Source organism: Pezoporus occidentalis, unplaced genomic scaffold, assembly GCF_034315485.1.
Source record: "Pezoporus occidentalis ecotype Australia unplaced genomic scaffold, CSIRO_AGI_Poc_V1 ctg175, whole genome shotgun sequence".
NCBI lineage: Eukaryota > Metazoa > Chordata > Aves > Psittaciformes > Psittacidae > Pezoporus > Pezoporus occidentalis.
Genome location: NW_026913586.1, coordinates 1,656,630 through 1,676,495, shown reverse-complemented (window position 1 = coordinate 1,676,495; position 19,866 = coordinate 1,656,630). Strand labels below are relative to the sequence as shown.

Genomic DNA, 19,866 nt, shown 5'->3' with positions numbered 1-19,866 from the left:
CTTCTAAGGCTGGTGACACTGCCAGCCCCAGCTGAGTGGCCCTTGTTATGTGCAACGTGTGGTGGCAGAGCTGGTCTCCCAGCAGCTGCAGTAGGCAGGTGCTTGGGGAAGGCTTTCACTCTGGGATCCTTGGGTCCCTGCAGGTCAGCCAAGAGCTGCACACTGGTGTTCTCACTTGCGGTTTTGCATGTTGAATTGTGGGATCGTGCCTTTTCTCTCACAGCTGAGTGCACAGAGCAACCTGGAGATATTATTGGGGTTATTAGGGTGAGCAGGTCGTTGCCAAGTCAGCTTCCAGCACAGAGGGATGGCTGACCTGTTGGTGGTGTGGGTTTAACAGTCCTTGATGTGGCTTCCTGCCCTGCACTGAAGCAGGACGCTTGGCATCCATGCTGTCCTGCAGCTGAGTGCTCCAGGTAGTGCTGAGGGGTAGACAACGCTGCTGCTAATGCTGGCACATGCTCATGGTTTCATTTGCCCTTTGCTGTTGTCCTGAGAATGACTCTTCACCATCTCCTTGCCACTGGGGAGGACAGTGGCCTCTACCTTGCTCCCTGGTTGCTGTCACATCTCTAGACAGAAGCATTCCAAACAGTTTAACAGCCTCTCTGTGGGACTTATGGTTGCTGAGGAGTGCTCTTTGCTATGACTACGCTCAACAGCCCTGTATAGCTTCTTGCAGGACTTCTTGGGTGCCAGTTCTGCTGTTATTCCTGGCTTTAACAAGCTGTTGCTGTAGTCAGTGAAGTGCTCCCTGAGACACAATCTCAGCCTTGTGTGTTGAGAACCTTTGCTAAGTCTGTTTAGTTTTAGTGATGTCCAAGCTAGCAATGAGTTCAACATCACTCACATGTGCTAGCACTGTCCAGTATCTCTTAAATTGGTGTGCTAGAATTGCTCCACAAGCCACACAGCCTTTTCCTTGTGCCACTGTGGTGCTGTTGCAGGGTGTCTGCTTGTAGGTGCCCTAGAAAAATACCTTTGTCGAGCCCTGCTGCTGCCTTTTGTGTGCAGCACTCGTCTCTGCAGTTCTCTGCCTTCCTGCGCTGCCATGGTCTGGGAAAGGACTGGGGGCTTGGGGTTCTGCATCCAATTTTACATTTAACATAACAGGCTTTGTATGTGGCCACAATGACTGCATTTTGTCAGATGTTTTTGGTGCCTCTCCCAGCTCCTTGTCTCTGCTGCTTCATTTCTTTGTGTGCCCCTGGTCTGGTTGAAGACCTCATGATAGTAGGCATGTGTCTTCCCTGACCCTCCAGGGCAGCACCTCTAAATGTTTTCCAGGGCACCAGAGCTTTTCAAAAACTCTGGTAGTTCTCTGACAGCCCTATATTTTTTTAAAGTATCTCCCTAAAGTTTAAAGTTAGCTGGCTAAACAAGGTGGTTTGTGTCTCTGGTGCTATGGCCACGCTCCTTGCAGCCCAAGTTACAGCACAGAAACACTTGCACCCCACCACCATGGTGCTTTTGCTGCTCAGGTACCCCTCTCCTCCCCAGACCACAGAGCAGCACAGGCCCTCCCGCCAGCAGCCTGCTGGGAGCTGCCTTATCCTCCTTCCTGGCTCTGCTGCCAGGGTGCCTCTGCTCTCTGTAGCCTGTTCTGTTGGTGCAGAGAAAGAGCTATAATGCCACTAAGGGTCAGAGGTGTGCAAGACAACCTTAGAGGACCTGCAGCTCTTGCACAGCACACACAAACAGGTCTCCTCATAAGAGCCATACACACATGTTCAAGAAGTGCTGATACATGGTACCCACACATGTACACACACAAACCTGCACCTCAACAGGAACAATGCTGCCTTTGAGCCAGGATGCTTTTATTGAAAAGACCCTGCCACAGGGAGTCATTTATCCTGTCCCATTCTCATCTAGCCCTGCAGCAGGAGCTGAGCAGCACCTGGAAGTAAGAGTCCTGAAAGTGCTTTACTGGGAAGTTTATTCCTGGAAGACGATGGATCCTGTGATGCTTGAGTCCAGGGCTGCAGAGCCAGTACCCAGCTCAGTGACAGCCTGCAGAGCAGAGCATGGAGGGAGAGCAGTAGCCAGGGCACTAGTTGCCACCTCTGCAGCAAAGAACCTCCAGGTATCACCCTATTCCCTCCTACCACCAGTAGGAAGGGCTTGCCTGGGCTCAGCCTCAGCTGTGAACAGAGCAGTGCTGATACCCAGTGAAAGACTTCTGCCTGCAGGCTCTGGGGAGCAAACAAGCACAGTCCAAGCATCACCTTTTCACCAGCCCCTGTGTGGCTGATGGCTCATGTTGTCCTCCTACGAGCAGATTGGGCACATGACAACAAGCCAGCAGTCCACCAGCTCTGGGCATTCAGGGGCAGCCCTTTCCAACAGGACTGTGTCACATCAGCCAACCTGGTGCAAGCCACTGGCCCAGCTCCAGGAGTGGAAGCATCAGCAGTAACCATACCGTACCCCTTATGAGACAGGAGGAGCCAGGAGTGGGATATGATACTGTTGAAGCTAGTGTTGTCTCCGCAGCAGTAGTGAGCTCTGCAGCACACATCCTGCTGAGATGTTGCCTGACCTAACCACATTATCTCCTCCAGGCAGCACAGGCACTGCACTGCCCCAGGGGTGCTCAGCAGCTCCCCCACAAACAGCTTGAATGTGTCAGGACTGAGCCCTAGCTGGGAAATGGCAAAGCTGCAGCCATGCTCTGGCACTGCCTGCTCCCATTGCTCTATGGACATCACACCACCCCACAGAATGGCTGTGCACTCCCTGCCCTTGGCTGCACACTTCGCAGGTGAGCCAGGCGCTGTGGCAGCACTAGCTCCTCCTGCTTTTTTGTGTCTTTATCCCCTGCAGCAGGGAGAGGCCTTGAAGCCCCTGCATGGCAATGATGGAGTGCAGTGGAGCCCCACTCTCCAGCAGGGATCCATTCTTTAGCTGTGCTTGCTGGGCCCAGCCCCGCAGATAACCCTGCCACCTCCTGGCCACGACTCCCCTGGCAGCACTGGGGCAAATGCCTGCATTGCCCCAGCCCCTCAGACTCAGGGCCAAAAGGGCAGCTCCCGGAGCCCAGACACAGGAGCCGAGAGCATGGCCTGCCCCACGCTGCCTGACTGGAAGGTGTCCAGTGCCACAGGGCTGCACCCATGCCTTTGGCCAAGCCAGCACGCAGGGACATTGCCTCCCCTCAAGCTGCGCTCCAGTCCCTCTGCTCCCCTTGGCTTGCCCCTCCGAGGCTGGTGGTGCGGCCCCCAACCCTTTCTCCACTCGGCGCTCCGCAGCAGCAGGGCAGCGGGGCCAGGCGTGCGGGATGGGCATGGCCACACACTGCATGCACGGCTGGGAGCCGGCTCCATGCGCGTCCCTGGGCGGGCGCCCTCAGGAAAGTGTAAGTTCTGATACGCGGGTCTTCTTCGCATGCAGAGTTCCAGGCTGGGCGCCTGGTGCTGCCTCTTCTTCCAAGGCCTGCTTTGGCTCTGGCAGGATGCCCAGGACCCCAGACGCAGAGCTGGTGCTGCACCTACACCTCGATTATATTGACCGAGGGAGACTTCTTCTGTGAGAGAAAAATCTGCTTTAAGGCTCCGCTTTGCTAAGTGCCTGGGATGCAGACCCCACGGCAGAACCCCAGCTCCCACAGCAGGCACCAAACCAGCACACCTCTTCTACAAAAGGGCTGCCAGCTGCTGCTGAGCCCGCTGCCCTGAGCTTCCCATGAATAACCCATGTGGTGATGTTCCAGAGCAGGCCCCAGTGAAGGCAGAAAGCGATCAGGGATAGACCAGTGCAGGAACCATAACAACAGCTGCCCAGCTGCTGGAACCCCCTCCTGCCTGAACCTGCCTATGGGATGCAGAAAAGGTGCAGCTTTGGAAGGGCATGGTGAAGGGGCTGTCACAGTGAGAGGGCAGGTACCACACTGCAAATGTGGGAGCTGATACTATCCTGCCATCTCTTCCAGTGTTTCTCCTGCAATCGCCCATGGAGCACATACACACTACCCCAGAGAGACCAGGGCTCACTGCACTCTAAACCCCCTCAGTTTTTAAGGTGAGAGCATGAGCTGGGGTGTCCCTGGAGAAAGCCAGAACCTGTTCAGACAGCAAGCCACAGCAGACACCATATGCCATACCTCCTGCCAGCCCTTCCCTCACCTTGCTTCGCAGCAGCCCTCCGCTCGGTCGCTCTGGTGTGCTGTGCTCCGAGGATGGCTTTGTCTTTTCCTTGTTGTTGTTGGAGTCGTTGTCCTTGATGATGTCGTACTGTCTGCAGAAGAGGGCAATCACCGCTGCCAAAAGACAGGGGATGTCTTACTGGCCCCTGCCTCCCCACCCCCAGCATCCCAGATGGAAATCAGCCAGGCCCAGGGAACCCTGGGGTGCTGGTCATATAGAATCAGAATCATAGAACGGTTGGGGTTGGAAAGGATCTTAAGATCATCAAGTTCCAACCCCCTGCCATAGACAGGGACACCTGACACTAGACCATGTCACCATAGGCACTGTCCAACGTGGCCTTGAACACTGCCAGGGATGGGGCGGCAGCCATAGCTTCTGTGGGCAACCTGTACCAGTGCCTCACCACCCTCACAGGGAAGAACTTCTTCCTTATGTCTAACCTGAACTTCCCCTGTTTAAGTTTAAACCCATTACCCTCCACCTCTGCCATAATGGACCACCCTAGGCACCTAGGACAAAGAGAGATTCCTGAAAGACACCACCAGAAAACCCACATTTATTGGGAAGGGAGCTGGGGACAAATGACTTCCCATTCACAGCAGCTGCATATGATCAGTCAGGTGCTGACATAGCTCCTAGGCTTCCTTACTCCCAGGGCAACCTGCTGTTTGCTAGAGCACTGGCTTGAATCAAGTGCTGTACAGGAGTAAATCACCCATCTTGCAGTTTCAGCAGACTGAGGCATGACCTCCTACAGAGATTCAATGGACTTACTGGAAAGGATGCCAGACCCTTACCAATATGATTGTACCCTCTTGAACACCATCCTTTTCATGGGCTCTGGACTGCACCTCTGCACGAGCCTGCTGGAATGTTCTTGTGGCACTCACCTGCCCACATGAGCAGCACAGCCACGATGATGATAATCTCGCCTGTCTGGAGCTGCCTGTCTTTGTCCAGCCCTTCCATGGTGATGTCACCTGCGGAGAAGAGAACCCAAGCAGTGCTGGCAGCAGGTACCTTCCCACCAGAACCTACTTCAGGAGCAGCAACACTTGAGGATCTGAGAAGACCCAGAGGAAGGAGGCCCAACCTCCCCCTAACAAGCATGGGTATAGGACGACATCTTGGCTGGAAAGAGGACATGCAGCCTGTGGCTTTCCTGTGTCAGATAAACTGCACTCAATACCAAAGGCAGTCAGGGATTCTAACAGCTTGTTTGGGTTCAAGTAGGGACTGCACAATGCATGGGAGTAATCACTGAGGTTACTCCCTATGTAGAGACCAGGGTAGGTTAAGAAGGCCCTGAGTCCAATACAAAATTACTGAGGGGAGTAAGTAATCTGCTTGCCCTGTCTTCTTCAAATCTCCTTCTTATGGCTAGTGCTGGAGACAGACTCCCATGCCCAGTGGACCCCCTCTGGGCATCATCTCTCTTGGATTCTTGGATTATCTATCATGGACCAGCATGTACACAACCCCAAGGCAAGAAGGCACTACGTGGGTATGAGTAGGAAAGGAGAGTGGAGCTCCATCATTTGTCCTCTGGTAGCTTGCAGGCTAGGAGATCTGAGAGCCCATTCAGTATTTGCTTCCTACAGGCAGCAGCTGAGCAGGTCACAGCAGTTGTCCTGACTATAACCTGCTTAGCTGAATAGGGTGCCAAGACTTGGGTTAAGGAGGGGTGTAAACCAGGTCTTGGGGACATCACCATGGCCATAGTGCAGTGTACAACAGCAGCCTGTATAGCCCTGCTACCTATCATGATCCCATGTGTTCCAAGCAGCCTGCTACTCAGTGCAGCACCTTCCTTGCTGCGCATGTGCTATGGAGACCTCCACATGTAGACCCATGGCAGCACTTGGGCAAGCTGGTAGGAGCCGCTTCACCTTGGTTGGAGCTGTTGGAAGGGAGGCGGTCGGTCTCCTTCAGGGTTCGGAAGTGGACACGCTTACTGGCCTGGCTTTCTCCATACAGGCCAATGCTCTGCACCTGGATGATGTAATCTGCATCCTCTGCCAAGTCCCACAGCACGCAGGCACGGTTGGTGGTGTTCACCTCCCGGATGAAGCGCTGCATCTGTCCATCTTGCCGCTGCCAGAGTGAAGAGCTGTCATCCCCAGGAGGCTGCTCCCAGCAAGACCAGCCTCAGCCCCCTGTCTGCAGGGCTGTGCTGGCCCTGCATGCTGCCCTTACTCCTCCCGTCCCAGGCAATCATCCACCCCTGAGGTGGGCCAGGCTGGCCAGCACTTTGCTATGCAGCATCCCTGTGCAGCCTGAGAGCCAGGTGCCTCCCTGGAGAATTATCTGGGGCTGCGGAGGTGGAGCAAGGCAATCAAAGAAGGGTTATATCATGGCTGAAGCACCATCATCCAGAGAAATCGCAGGGAAGCCACTGGTGGGACAGCTACCCCCAGTGCAGCCCAGTCTGCTGCCTCCCACCAGGATGGGTGGCTCATACACAGCACCCTGGTTTCTCAAAGGTGTCCTCAGACAGGTGGCAGAGGAGCTCCAAACTGCAGCAAAAGGACTGACATAGGAGCATGCTGGTAATCAGTGAGAGGGGTCCCTGGGGACAGAGCCTGGGTACCTGCTGTAAGATGGCATAGCCGATGACCACGTCTCCTTCTGGGACGTCCCAGGAAACTGTGGCAGAGTTTGCCTTCAGCTGCGTCACAGTCACGTTGACAGGGGACGGTGGCCTGTCTGGTGAGAGGCAATGCACAGGAGAGAGGCAAAAGAAGAAGTCTCAGATCAGTCACTCACCCCTGCACACCACCATGGGGGGGCCTCTCCATAGCAGCACGTTGGCCAGGGCTACAGGGAGCAGCTTCTCCAGTGAGTCTGTCCCCAGGAGGGGGATGGCACAGCAGGTCCCACACAGGTCCATGGGGCTGAGCCCCTGCCACCACTAACACATACATGGCATGGTGCTTCCTGGCCTGCTGGGCAGCTAGTGAGGCTGGAGGGAGGTGTGCAGGCACAGAGCTACTCCCTGCCTGTGCACCTGCCCTTCTGTGGCACCTGATGGCTTGGGCAGTCTTTGCTCGCTGGCCAGGGCTCCTCCCTGCCTGGCTGCTGGTGAGAAATGTGCTCACTGCACACCTCACCCTCTGCAGTGTCCTACAGCCAGGAGGGAGGACAAGCTCGTGAGGCATCTGACTGCTTCTTCTCTAAAGGGCTTGCTAGCAGCAATGGGCAGATACAGCCCATTGCTCATAACACGTGTTCCATGTGAAAGGGATTAGCAATGCTGACCACGTGCCCAGGCTGCCAGACCCAGCTAAAGACACATAGGGCCCACAGTAGGCTCCTTCCACCTTGCAGACATCAAAATGGGAAACGCATGAAGGCCTGTCCTAAGAAAAGAAAGAATTAGAATTTAAGAGACTGTCGTGACAATTTAACCAGTCCCTGCAGCTCAAAATAACATGAAAAGTGCCTGCAGCTTGTCTCAGAGTGCTGCAGAGACCCTGCTATCAGAGAGAATGACATTCACATCAGTTCTTCACAAGGACATCTGCTTGCAGATCTGAAGTACCTTCACTGCTGCTCAGATGTTCATCTGTTGCTAAGTTTACTCCATTCAGCTCCAGCACTAGCAGAAGCAGGCTGCCTGACATGATATACTCCTGCATAGCCTGGACACAGAGAAGATTTCTTGGCAATGAAGGCTGGCGTTTCTATAGGGTCCAGAAAATACAAACAAATCCTACATTAATGCAAGTCTTCAACCAAGACTGTGATGGTAAAAATCAAGCTTCTCTAAGCTCTGGGGCTGCCCCGTGGATATGCACATCACTGAATGCCTGGCATACCACTCAGAACTGCGTAGGAAGCAGCCCAAACACAGTATTTATATATCAACTGTGACAGAAAAATGGGGCAGCTTTGAATAAACACACTATGCAACTCAATCTGGCCATCTCATCTGCCTGGAATTACTCCTTGCTCTAGAGTGAGGAGGAAAACCCAATGCAGAAGGCAGAGCTGATTTCCCCAGCAGTGCAATGCCATCGGCTGCAAAGCTTGCAGCAACACTCAGCCGTTGCTATCCTTCAGAAAGCTAGCCTGACTGACCCATGCTCTGCACCATCACTGTTTTGAGGTTTCACAGAACTAAGAGCATGGCAGGATCCTGCACCGGAACAAAGACCTTCATAAAGCTAAATTTTGTCTGGAAATTACAAGCAGGAGCACATGAAGAAAGAAATTGAGGCTGCTGTTCATGTATCCTCTCTCACTGTAAACAAGACAGTGTCCTTCTACAAGCTGCTTGTGTAGTTCAATGCTGAGATTTATAAAGATAGAAAAAGAGCCCCAGAGGGCACCTGAGAACAAGAAAAAGAGATAACCAGTACACCACCAAGTAACATACTTAGAATTACTAGGAAAGGTAATTTCTGCATGTCAGCTATTTAAATTCACATCTGAATAGATGCAGCTTCAGAACAAACCAGGAGAAGGCTGTGATTCCCACTCTGAGAAAGGTAGGGTTGTGGTCAATTGTGGGCAATTAAGACATTAAGGAGAGTCATCCACAGAGCCCAGAAAACACATTCTCAGAGAGACACTGGGGCTGCATCACCAGCAGAAGCCTGCTGCATCACCAGGAGAGTCACTGGAGACAACACAAGCAAGGACATCACGGGATGCTGCACCTTCTCTTTCAGAACAAGAGGCTGGAAAACTGGAAAGGATTTAAAGATAGACCCAAATGTCCTTTATTCCACAAAGAGTGTGTCTCCTTAGAGTTTTGCCAGCGGGAATCTGATTCACAACTCTAACCCATGAGAGGGAGTCTCTGAGCCATGTCTTTATCTGCACATCCTTGTCTTCCACCAGCAAAACAGGCTGAATAACACTGCAGTCCCCAGACCTGGCCACTGACTGGAGCATGTGGATTTTGTGGGCACAGGAGCTGAGGTCCCCATAGATGTGGTCTGGTCTTCCACTCCAGCCATGGCCTGTGTGCAAGTTAGTTGTACAACTAATGACTGAGCAGCGGACAGCACCTTGTCAGCCAGCAAATAACCACTCCCTTGCACTGTCCCAGGCAGAAGCATCTTAGGGGTGGCTGCAGTGTTTCTACTAGCCTTCAGGTTGTCCAACCGGACAACTGTAGCAGAACAGTTGTCCAAGGCAACCTCTATGCTAGCAAATATAACGAGGTTAGAACCACCCCAGCAATCGCATGGTGGAAGCTAGTTCTGGGAACTGCTTTGGTCTGAACCAGCCAGTATGTGCCCAAATCACCCTAGGGTCTGGCTCAGGAGTCAACACAAGCTATGAACCGTTCCTACTAGGTAGCACTGATGCGCTCCCCTCTCTGGAACTCATGTGCTTAGTGCTACAGATGTGACCAGACCCTGCCAGCTGGCCTTAGGACAAGAGCAGGACAACAGGATACATCTACAGTAATAAATTAGGTAGTTTTTTGCATCTAACAGAATGAGAAGAGATCTGAACATGCCCAAAGAGGGCTGTTGGACTTCCCAACCTTTAACTGCATCCAAAGAAATTAAAGGCAGGGACTGATACCTCAGGAATGTAAAAGTCTGTGGATGGAGCTTGTAGCACGCTGCCTGCTCTGAAGAAGAATTTTCTAGGCTTCCACAGGGAGCCCGGCCCGGCCCAGCCCAGGTTTCCAGGCTGGGGATGCTGAGACGTGGCCCTAGGGCTGAGTCACTCCATGGTTTGAGAACACAGACACTGCACTGATCCACGAGCCACACTGTTGGGTGCACACAGGGCTGACAGTATTGCTGGAACTGCACTTAGCTTGCACAGGCTCTGTGCAGGGACCTTCACTCACCAGCGGCAGAAGGGCATCCTGGGGGGGGACACCACCCTGATATCAAACACAGTACACTCCAAGCCAGCATGATCTGCTGCTACACCCAGAACCAGTGCCCAGATGTCCCACATGGAGAAAGGGGCAAGAGGACATGGGGACACAGCACAGCCACAGCACACATGGCTAGTCAGTGCTTCAGGTCTCATGCATTGTAAACACACTTTGTGCAAGCTCCAGGTAAGCAGACCTGAACCCGTGTGATGGTAAGACCTGAAACTGCCCAGGCTGCAGTTCTTCATTGGAAAAACACTTCACTGGAGTGTCCCTTGGTCAGTTTGTAATTCAGAAAACAGCAGAAAATACATTCCTGAGCACACAGGATTTGCACACCTAGCATGAAGAGACGTTTCAGAAGTTGAAGCTAGAGAAGTTCACCCTAGAAATACAGGGGCAATGTTTAATCCCAAAAATATGCAAGACTGAAAGCTGGTATGACAAGAACTCCAAGGAACAGCTCTGTGAGCTGGAAGCTTTGTGTATGATCCTCACGTTAAGCCTAACATTCTCCATCCTGCTCTGCAGCTGAGGTCAAAGCAGTTTCATGCCAGAGCTGTTGCCATAAAGATCTGTGAGTGCAAGGGCTCCAAAAAATGTACTCTTTTGAAGCCAACTATTAAAAACATTCTGTAAAGCCAAGATGCTCTGGCAGCCTGCTGGGCTCTCTGTGAAAAGCATGCCCCAGTAAAGCCCTGCCCAATGCATTAATTGCTAATGGGTCTGCATCATTTATAAGTTATCCAGGTTCACTTTTGATTAAAGGCATATTAAGAAAATGGGCACCACCACAGAAAGAGCAATCACTTACTTAAGGCCTGGCACACCCTTTTGTCCTGTCAGCACAGCAATGCGTTCCTTTCAGGCCTGCTGAAGAGGTGGGAAGAGTTGGTCCAGTGTGCTGGAGCCAGCACTGCACCCTGAGGCTGGGCATGGGCACATGGGGAGGGCTGACCTGTGGGCAGCTGAGCACTGGACTAGATCTGCCACACCACCTGGCTTTGTAGGTTAGGGAAGGGGCCAGACAGATGCCCTTCAGGAGTGATGCTGGCAGATACGGTGCTGCACAGGGAGGGGGTACAGCCCCACTGACATCCTCCCCATCCTGCTGTGACTCCAGAGAGGGGACCTCACCTGTCCCTCAGCCTATGCCCTTGGGAGGGCTGCTCAAGGGCACCCAGATGTTTGCCCAACTTCTCCCTGCAGCAAGCAGATAAGCATCAGACTGCACAGCTAAAAATAAGTGCCCCCTTTTTAACAACCCTAACTGCATCTCTTCCCTAATTTGTCAGGCCCTGAAGCACATATTTTGCAAAGAGACTAAAAACATGGCAGAACATATCAGGACATGTCTGATACTGGCAATTCAATTTAATATCAAGGGGGCAAATAGACAGCAGAAGGCTGCCACTGACACAGGGTCATTCAGACAAGCCCAGGGAAGAAAGGACAGAGTTACCCCAGGGTGCCGACAGTGTCTTAGCAAACAGCAGCCCAGAGAAAGCAAGGCAGGAAGGCACAGGAACAGCCTGTCAGCCAGCAGCCCAGCCTACAGCACTGGAGCATCCCTGCCAAGGGGCATTAACTCTCTCAGGACTCGCTGGTGAGGGACAGAGATGCGACACGGGGAGACCCTTCCTCCGCGGGGACATGGAGAGCCCACAGTTCCCCACCGCCTCGCCTAGAAGTGGGAGGCTTCGGGAGCCAAAGCCACAGGCAGCACCTCCAGGTGCCCCCGGCGGAGCCCGGTGCCCTCCAGTGCGGGCAGCACGGCCGCACCATCGCACCCTGTGCCACGGGGAGGGAGCGGGACGCGACGCGGCCGAAGGCACGGCCAGCTCGGACAGCACGGCGTCCCGCGGGGTCTGCCCGGGGGCCGGAGCGGCAGGACCAGGCCTCGTGGCCAAGGCCATACCAGGGACAAGGGGAAACCCTCGGGGGCGTACGGAGGGGCCCCAGCCTACAGCAGCATCCGGCGAGCGGCGGACGGCCCAGACGGAGCCCAGCACGGTCCCTCGCCCGGGGAGCGACAACCCCGCGTCCCCGCCAGCCCCGCCGCAGGCGGCAGCTCGGGCCCCGCGGCAGCGAACGGGGCCACACGCGTCCCCTTGTCCCGTCCCGCCGCACTTACTGGCTCGCACAAGGCAAAGGTCGCAGCTGAAGAGCACCAGGACGGGGTTGAGGAACGCCGAGAAGCGGGCCATGGCGGCCGGCCGGACCGCTGCCCCGGCGCGGGCGGCAGCTCTGCCACCGGCCCGGCTCCCTGCACCGCGGGACGGAGCGGGGCCGAGCCCCGGCCGCAGCGCGGGGAGGGCGGAACGACCTCCAGGACCTCCCCCGGCCCGCTCCGCCCTGCGCCGCCCCCCCGAGCGGCACCGCAGCGGCTCCGACACCGCCTCCCAGCCGTACCCCCACAATGAGCAGCGCCGCCCCCCAGGCTGAGCTCCCCGCAGCGCCAGTGCCAAGCCCGAGGGCTCCCGGTGTGTGTGTGTCAGCGCCGTACCCCGCTCCCCATCAGCGCCGCTCCCCGCGAACACCAGTGCCCGCCGCATGCTGTACCCCCAGGAGCCACCAGTGCCGACTGGCCCCGTACAGTCTTCCCTCGCGCAGTGTGTTCACGCGTCTTTTGTTACACAATCACCTTCCCCGCTTGCAGTGTGGGCACTGCTCCTGCACCCATGCACAGCTTCTCAAGCCCGTGGCTCCTACCCTGCTGGTTTGTCCCATGGCAGCATGATGCCTCCATGTCTGGCAGAGGCTGCCTGCCGCTCCATCCTGCTGCGATGGTATCGATGTGTGGAGAGTGGCCAAGCGCTGTGCAAAAGGATCCAGGACCCTGGAGGGCTCCTGTGACGAGCCAGCCTCACAGACCCACGGAGCTGCAGATGCAGAGTTGTCACCCATCATCCTGATCCCTTTCTCTGATGACCCTCACTCGTGTGGTGCCATCAGTTAACAACTTTAACCTTGCAAAATTCACTGACCGTGGCTACCTCAGGGACTTGCCTGAGCCTTTGGCAAGAGCTGGCCCCAGCAGAGCTATGCTTGGTCCCCATGGGTTACTCCTGTGGGCAGGGGTCTTGTCAGGAACATGTGGAAGAGAGCTGCAGTTGGAGATGCTCCTGAATTATGGCACCCGAATGTTTGGTAATGGGACAGACACCCTTAAGCCCCATTGTGCTGTAGACCTATCTCCAATATGAGCTCTTGCTCACCTGCTAGGGAACTCTGAATGGAGGCAGGGAGACACTTTGAAGTATTGCTGAGAGCAATCTTTGTTAATCTGTGGGATGCTGGCTACCCTGGAGGTAACTCCATCCTCATTGCTGTCTAGGCTGCTACTCCCTCAGGCTTTGGGGCAGGGCTTTCTGCAGGGCCAGCTGAGCTGCACTGCAGTCCACAGGCAGTGGTTAACTATAAATGCCGATATTGGGTGCCCCTTCTTGCCTTCCATCTGAACAAACAGATGTTCATAGAATCACAGCATCACAGAATGGTTTTTGTTGGAAGGAACCTGAAAGGTAATCCAGTCCCACCCCCTCTCTCTGCTTGCTGGGGAGAGAACTTCAAGGAAAGCCAAGGGTAGAGCTGGCACCTGCAAGAATATGACTGCAGGGGGGTTTAGTGGAACACATTATTGTCTCTTCTCTGCAAGACCCATTCTCACTCACTCTCTGTAGTTGTGTTCTGATCCACACTTGGTTATTACAGAGCTGTTAACCTGGCGGGTGGTGTTAATATTGACTACTCCATAGCCTGTCTTTGCCACCAGCCATGATTTCAGGTTCTTTTGTCACTGCTGTCTAGCATTGGTTCTTCTATTCAGGCAGCCCAGTGAGCAGCAAGCACTATGTGTACCGATGTCAGACAGCTTCTAGTCATGCTGCAGCTCTAACCTGAATAACCCAAGTCAGGTTCTTCCTCCATACACTGAATCATGGGCATAATTTCATACTGTGCTTTATTCTATTGGCAATAATTTGGTTCATTTGTATTTTAGTGGATTAGTTATTTTACCTGCATACTAAGCTATTACTTCACCTCCAATTGTTATCAGCACCATGACTTTGCTTCCTGATACATGTATGTTTGCATATATGTAAGTTTATACCTGATCACCCTTGGCCACTACTGTTGGCTGAAAAGCATTCCCAGCCTTCGTACACCCACCAGATCAGTAGTCCTGGATGTGGGAAAGGACATGCTGAGCTACTCAGGGCAATCCTGGGAGCTCACAATCATCTCTCTCCAGTGCCACACCATCCCCTTATGGGCTGCATTGGAGAAGAGCCCTGTGACTGTGCACCAGGAGAAGCACAGTGTGCTTTAAGAGCAGAGGAGGGCATTTGTATCTATGGGTTCAGTCTGTAAATAATAAATACTGAGAGTGCAAACTCTCCACACGTATTTTATTATCGTTTGAGTGTTTGGGGTTCTGGCCAGGCAAAATTCAATTTGCAATCACAAATCAGAAACTAATACATCTAAATTGCATCACATCACCCTGCTGTCATCTTTCTCTGCCCAATATTGAATACACCAGCAAGGGTTCCCAGTGCAATAGGAGTTTATCTCTGCATCTATGCTCATGAACCTTGGGAGCTGGGAAAGTTTAGATTTATGCTTTTGCCATGCCATACTTTTTATCATATAAATGTTATTGATTAAATGAAACCCACAATATATGTGTGCATTTTGTGACCCTAATCTAAACCTTAGTCAGCTTTTAACTAGTGTGAGGTGGGTGTTCACAGATTTATGGAAAGAATTAACATGATATGACCTGCAATAGCTGAGTCCTAACCTCTGTGACTGAGCTGTGACTGTTCCCTTCCTGGGACCCCACACTCGTGCAATTATTTCCCCAAGAAACACCAAGTTTATGAATGTCTGTGTGAGTGTCTATGTCCTCCGTCCTCTCTCTGACAGAGCAAGTCAGAGAGGGTCCTGTTCGGCCTGTGTTTGCCTCCAGAGAGCAGCAGAATAGTGCTGCCAAGGCTGAAATCCTGACTGCTCCAGCTCCCTGCTGAAGAGCCTCCAGTGGCCAGCTCCGACCTGATTATGCCTATGGAAACATCCAGCAGCTTCTGCTGTGACTCCGGGTGGCCTTTTCTAGGTGAGCATCATCCTTCTAACAGTGGCAGGCTGCCCTAGAGGAGGATGCCAATGCCAGATCTGCCTCTGCACCCCCAGGCCCTGTCTTCTGACTACTCCCATGACTGCCTGCCGTGTGCTCTCACTAAAGCTGCTGTGGCTGCTGTTCTGCATGGGCTGTTGTCTTGCCTCGTGCCTGGAAGATAATGTCCAATGTATGTTGTGAGGGTTCATTCATTTCAATTCAGGTGCTGCCTGCTGTATCTTACTTCTCTCTCATGGAGGTGGAATTGGCTCATTGATCCCTTGCAATAATAACAGTGGAGGGCAAAGTTACAGCAAATCACAGATATTTTCTATAAAGCTGATACAGGCAATTCCCCCATTGTCTTCAGCCAAGGAATGGGATCAGATCCATTACCAGCTTGTGGATATCAACCCCTGGATACCTCATGAACTTCATGAAATTAAGAAACCACATGTGCTAATCATTAATAATGCCCAATCCTTTTTTTTTTTTGTTCATTTGGTGATGGTGGTTTTTACCATCTGCTGCATAATTGGTGTGGGGGAATTCAGTGCTGCCCAAGAACAGACATGCATACTTTTGATTATCACAGGGTATTGTGAAGTCAAGAATTATGCTGCGTAATTATGTGCAATGTGAAAAGTAATTTATTCTGTTGGGTTTAGACCAGCTGCCAAATTACGTCTTCTGGTGCTTCCTGGCTTCTATTGTAGGAAGCAGTTAATAATTGTTTGCTATGTATATGCACTGCATCATTTGTGACACTGCAGATCCTTGTCAGCTTTCTCAGCTGATAATTTCTTTTTTAACCTTTTAAGATGGGACAGCTAGACAGCATATGGTGTTTGGGATGTGGGTGTCCCGTGTATTGATACACTGATTATAATGTTACCACTCAGCCCTTTCTCAGATCATTTACACCACATGAAAACATTCAAGCCAAGAGCCTAGTAAAGCTAAAAAGAGATCTGACAGGTGTGTTGATAGCAAAAGCAGCCGGTATTATCATGGGCATGGAGCGCACAAATGATGGCAGTTACTGAGCTTCTTTGCTTATGAACTCAAATCAGCTTCTATTGAAGCAGATGCTTTGTGAGGCCACTCCAAAAGGGAGATGTGTCTGAGGGCTGGAAGAAAGCAAACACCACATGAGCCACCTCCACGCTGTGGAGCTCTATCCCTGAGCACTGATCCTGCAGCCCGCAGTAGAGACAGAGCTGCTCACCTTCTTCCCCTCTTCTTTCTTGCCCAGTACAGGACATTCAGCACCAGGAGCGTGGAGATGCTGATGGAGGGCCAGGCAGAGGTGAGGATTCTGCTGTTCACCCACCCTGGCTGTGCTAGGTATGTGTGGCCAGTGGGGTGAGCTTGTGCAGGAGGGAGAGCTCTGGCTGCCACTTGGTGAGCGGAGAGGGCTGGGGAGCCATGAGGAGTTGCCTGCACATCCTTGGTGGTGCTGTTGAGAGGAAACAGGCTGTGAGAGCCTGGGAGGGCAGAAGGCCCAACCCTTCTGAGCTCAGGCTGCTGGTGGCTCTTTCTGCTATGGGGCTGCTCTTTAAGCACAGCCTGGTTCTTGCAGGCTGATGCCAAGCAAGGGCCTCTGCCAGCCCCCTCCTCATCAGGGGAGTTTGGAGAGAAAGGCAGGAAGGCCCTTCACAGGCAAAGCAGTTGCAACCTGGGGAGATCAGTTTATTACAAATCAGGCTAGGATAATTAGAAATAAACCCTAAATCTTAACGGTTCTTCCCCCTACCTTTCCCTTCTTTCCGGGCTCAACTTCACTCCCAAATTTTCTACCTCCTCCCTCCCAGTGGTGCAGGGGGGTGGGGAATGGGGGTCCTGGTCAGTTTGTCACACATTGTCTCTGCTGCTCCTTCTTCCTCAGGGGAGGACTCCTCACACTTTTTCCCTGCTCAAACGTGGGGTCCCTCGTGCTGGACTCCTCCATGAACTTCTCCAATATGAGTTCTTCCCACAAGCTGCAGTTCTTCATGAACCGCTCCGGTGTGGGTCCCTTCCATGGGTGCAGCCCTTCAGGAATAGACTGTTCCACTGTGGGACCCCTATGGGGTCACAACCTCCTTTGGGCATCCCCCTGCTCTGGTGTGGGGTCCTCCATGGGCTGTAGGTGGGTATCTGTTGCACCGTGAGCCTCCATGGGGTGCAGGGGCACAGCCTTCCTCACCATGGGCTGTACCACAGGCTGCAGGGGAGCCTCTGCTCCAGCACCTGGAGCACCTCCTGCCTCCTCCTGCTCTGGCTGCAGGGCTGCTGCTCTCACATACTCTCACCCCTCTCAGGCTGTTGTTGCACAGAGGTGCTTTTTTCCCTTCTTAAATCTGTTGTCACAGAGGTGCTACCACTGTTGCTGATGGGCTCAGCTTTGGCCAGTGGCAGGTTTGTCTTGGAATCAGTTGGCATCAGCTCTATTGAACACAGGAGAGCTTCTATCACCTTCTCACAAAAATCACCTCTATAGCCCTCCTGCTACCAAAACCTTGGCTCGCAAACCCAATACAGAGTCCCTAAGAGGGAGGTTTAGGCAAAGCAGCTTATGGTGAAAGCCTAAATTAGCCCTGGTTGTTTAGCCTAGAAACTATGAAACAGAGGGGGATGTGCTGACAACTTCTTTTTATATGCCTGACAGCTGCTAGGTATATTCAAAGCTGCTGCAGAGACTGGAATGGTCTGTTCTGTGTCTGGGGGTAGGACTTGAGCCCATGTTGGCCTGGCCTGCATGGAAGCCAGGGCTAGATGCCACTCTCAGTGTGAGACTGGGTGATGCTGATCTGGTTTCCAGCTTCCTGTCCAATCCCAAGGGCTGTCTTTCCTCTGACGCCTCCTCGCTGGTGTTTATTCTGATTAGGACCACAATAATTTGCCACCTGCATCACTGACACTGGGACCTACTCATTGTGTTTGCTTGTGCTCACTGTGCAACTGATCCCATTATCTGGGAGCGGAGCAGAGGTTCCCACATGAAGAGAATATGCCAGCCTGCCAGCCTGGCTCCTCCTCATGCCTCTGTTCAGCACAGGTAGCACACCAACCTGCAGTGCTCCACAAAGCCAGGTGGAGAGCCAGGGTTGCTCTCTAATGGGAAGGAGGGCAGATCTGTGCAAAGCCTTCATGTTGCTGGCTATGGGGCAGGCAGCTGTCAGGGACATGGCACAGCAAGACTAGGCACTAACTGGGCAGCCCATGAGATAGAGCCCTGTGTGACTGCAGTATTACATGCCCCTAGCATGGCAGTGGTGTGGTGGCAGGGAACCTCCCTCTCCAGCACAGTGTTTGCCCTGGAGTACCCCTTGCATGGAAGTGGCTGGTGGCCAGGGACATCAGAGACCAGGTTACCTTGCGCTTTGACATGGCCTGTCCCTACAGCAGGAGGCTGGGCTCCAATGCAGTGCCTGGAGCTGGAAGTGTCCTCCCTGCTTCACCCCTGCTCCACACAGCAGCATTCCTGTGGCAGGGACATGCCTGTCCTCACCTGCTCCTCTGCTGGCCCAACCACCCTCAGCTTGACTGGGCTACACTGCCCAGTGAATAGTCACAGCCCTGCTCCAACTACTCAGTGCACTCTGTTTATGTCCCACAGCATCACAGAGCTGTTGTGTTGCACTAGACCCAGATACTTATCTACATCCCTGTAGGCTGAGACAAAGGCACAGAGATCCCTACCAGCCCTCTCCATTCACAGAAAACATTATCTAATTCCTTCTCATCCACTCTCTTTGTTGTGTCCCACTCCCAGGAGTTAATGCCATCTGTCCCAGCCTGTGCTGGGATTGGGATCACGTCCCCCTCCTCATTTGGGAGCTGTGGATATTGCAGGAGCTGTGGCTGCCCCATTCTTGGCAGCGTCCAACACCAGGTTGGTTGGGGCATGGAGCAACCCAGTCTAGTGGAAAGTATTCCTGTCTGTGGCAGAGGGGTGGAACTGGATGAGCGTAAGGCCCTTTCCAACCCAAACCAGTCTATGATTCGATCTGGAGATCCCTCTGCTGGTTCAGAGACCTGCTGTTGGCAAGGTCTGTATCTCAGTCCCATGGCACTGAGCACCTGCTGGCTTTGCTGTGCTTGCTTCCAATAAACTGTGTTGAAATTACTGTGGGTAGTTTCAGCACAGGTTCAGGTTATGGTTCCTTGTGATCGGGATTATTTGTTCTTCACCAAACCCACAGGGTACTGAACCCTGCTGTTTGTGCTCTCTGCTCACTCACAGTGGGATGTCTATGAGCACCAGTTATTGCTGAGGTCTCAGCAGCCAGCACTGCAGTGCTCACACCTCCTCAGTTCCAGGGGAGCTCTGCTGAGACAGGAACCCCAGGAAAAGCTGCAGAAGGAAAAAATGCACTCTTAGAGGCATATTCAGACAGAAGCATTGGTTCTTGGATTTATCCCCAGTGTCCAAATGCGCTGCAGACTTGTCAGGAAACTGAAGAGCTACCAAAAAATCAGACTGTTGTACTATTAATACATCTTATGACATGGGATATACAGATGGATTGTTGTAGAGTTGAAAGTTTTAAGACTGTTTATGAACCTGTCTGGACAGGAGGAGTGCGTTGGAGGCAAACACAAAACATTGCAGTCAAGGGAAGACAAAAGAAGAATTGGTTTAGCCAGGAAATTATCAGCATTAATATTAGTGATAATAGTTTCCCATGTGTCTTCCATTTGCTTAGCAAGAATCATATCATGAAGCTTGTTGAATATAATTTAGAAGTGAAGCCCAAGAAATT

General features: G+C 52.8%; 1 protein-coding gene across 4 annotated transcripts; it reads right to left on the bottom strand.

Annotated features, from left to right (window-relative positions):
- Positions 1–1,799: 1,799 nt before the first annotated feature.
- Positions 1,800–12,330, bottom strand: FNDC4 (fibronectin type III domain containing 4). Of its 4 annotated transcripts, none has more exons than XM_062614415.1 (6): positions 12,131–12,330; positions 6,739–6,854; positions 6,038–6,242; positions 5,039–5,128; positions 4,125–4,258; positions 1,800–3,523 (listed from the first exon to the last, which is right to left on the bottom strand). In XM_062614415.1, exons 1-6 carry the CDS (start codon positions 12,201–12,203, stop codon positions 3,491–3,493), a joined length of 651 nt encoding a protein of 216 aa, XP_062470399.1. In that variant the 5' UTR covers positions 12,204–12,330; the 3' UTR covers positions 1,800–3,490. The 4 variants fall into 4 exon arrangements, with proteins under 4 accessions (XP_062470399.1, XP_062470398.1, XP_062470397.1 ...); XM_062614414.1 differs by having other exon boundaries at positions 1,800–3,526; positions 12,131–12,329; XM_062614413.1 differs by lacking the exon at positions 12,131–12,330 and adding an exon at positions 7,690–7,831.
- Positions 12,331–19,866: the final 7,536 nt, after the last annotated feature.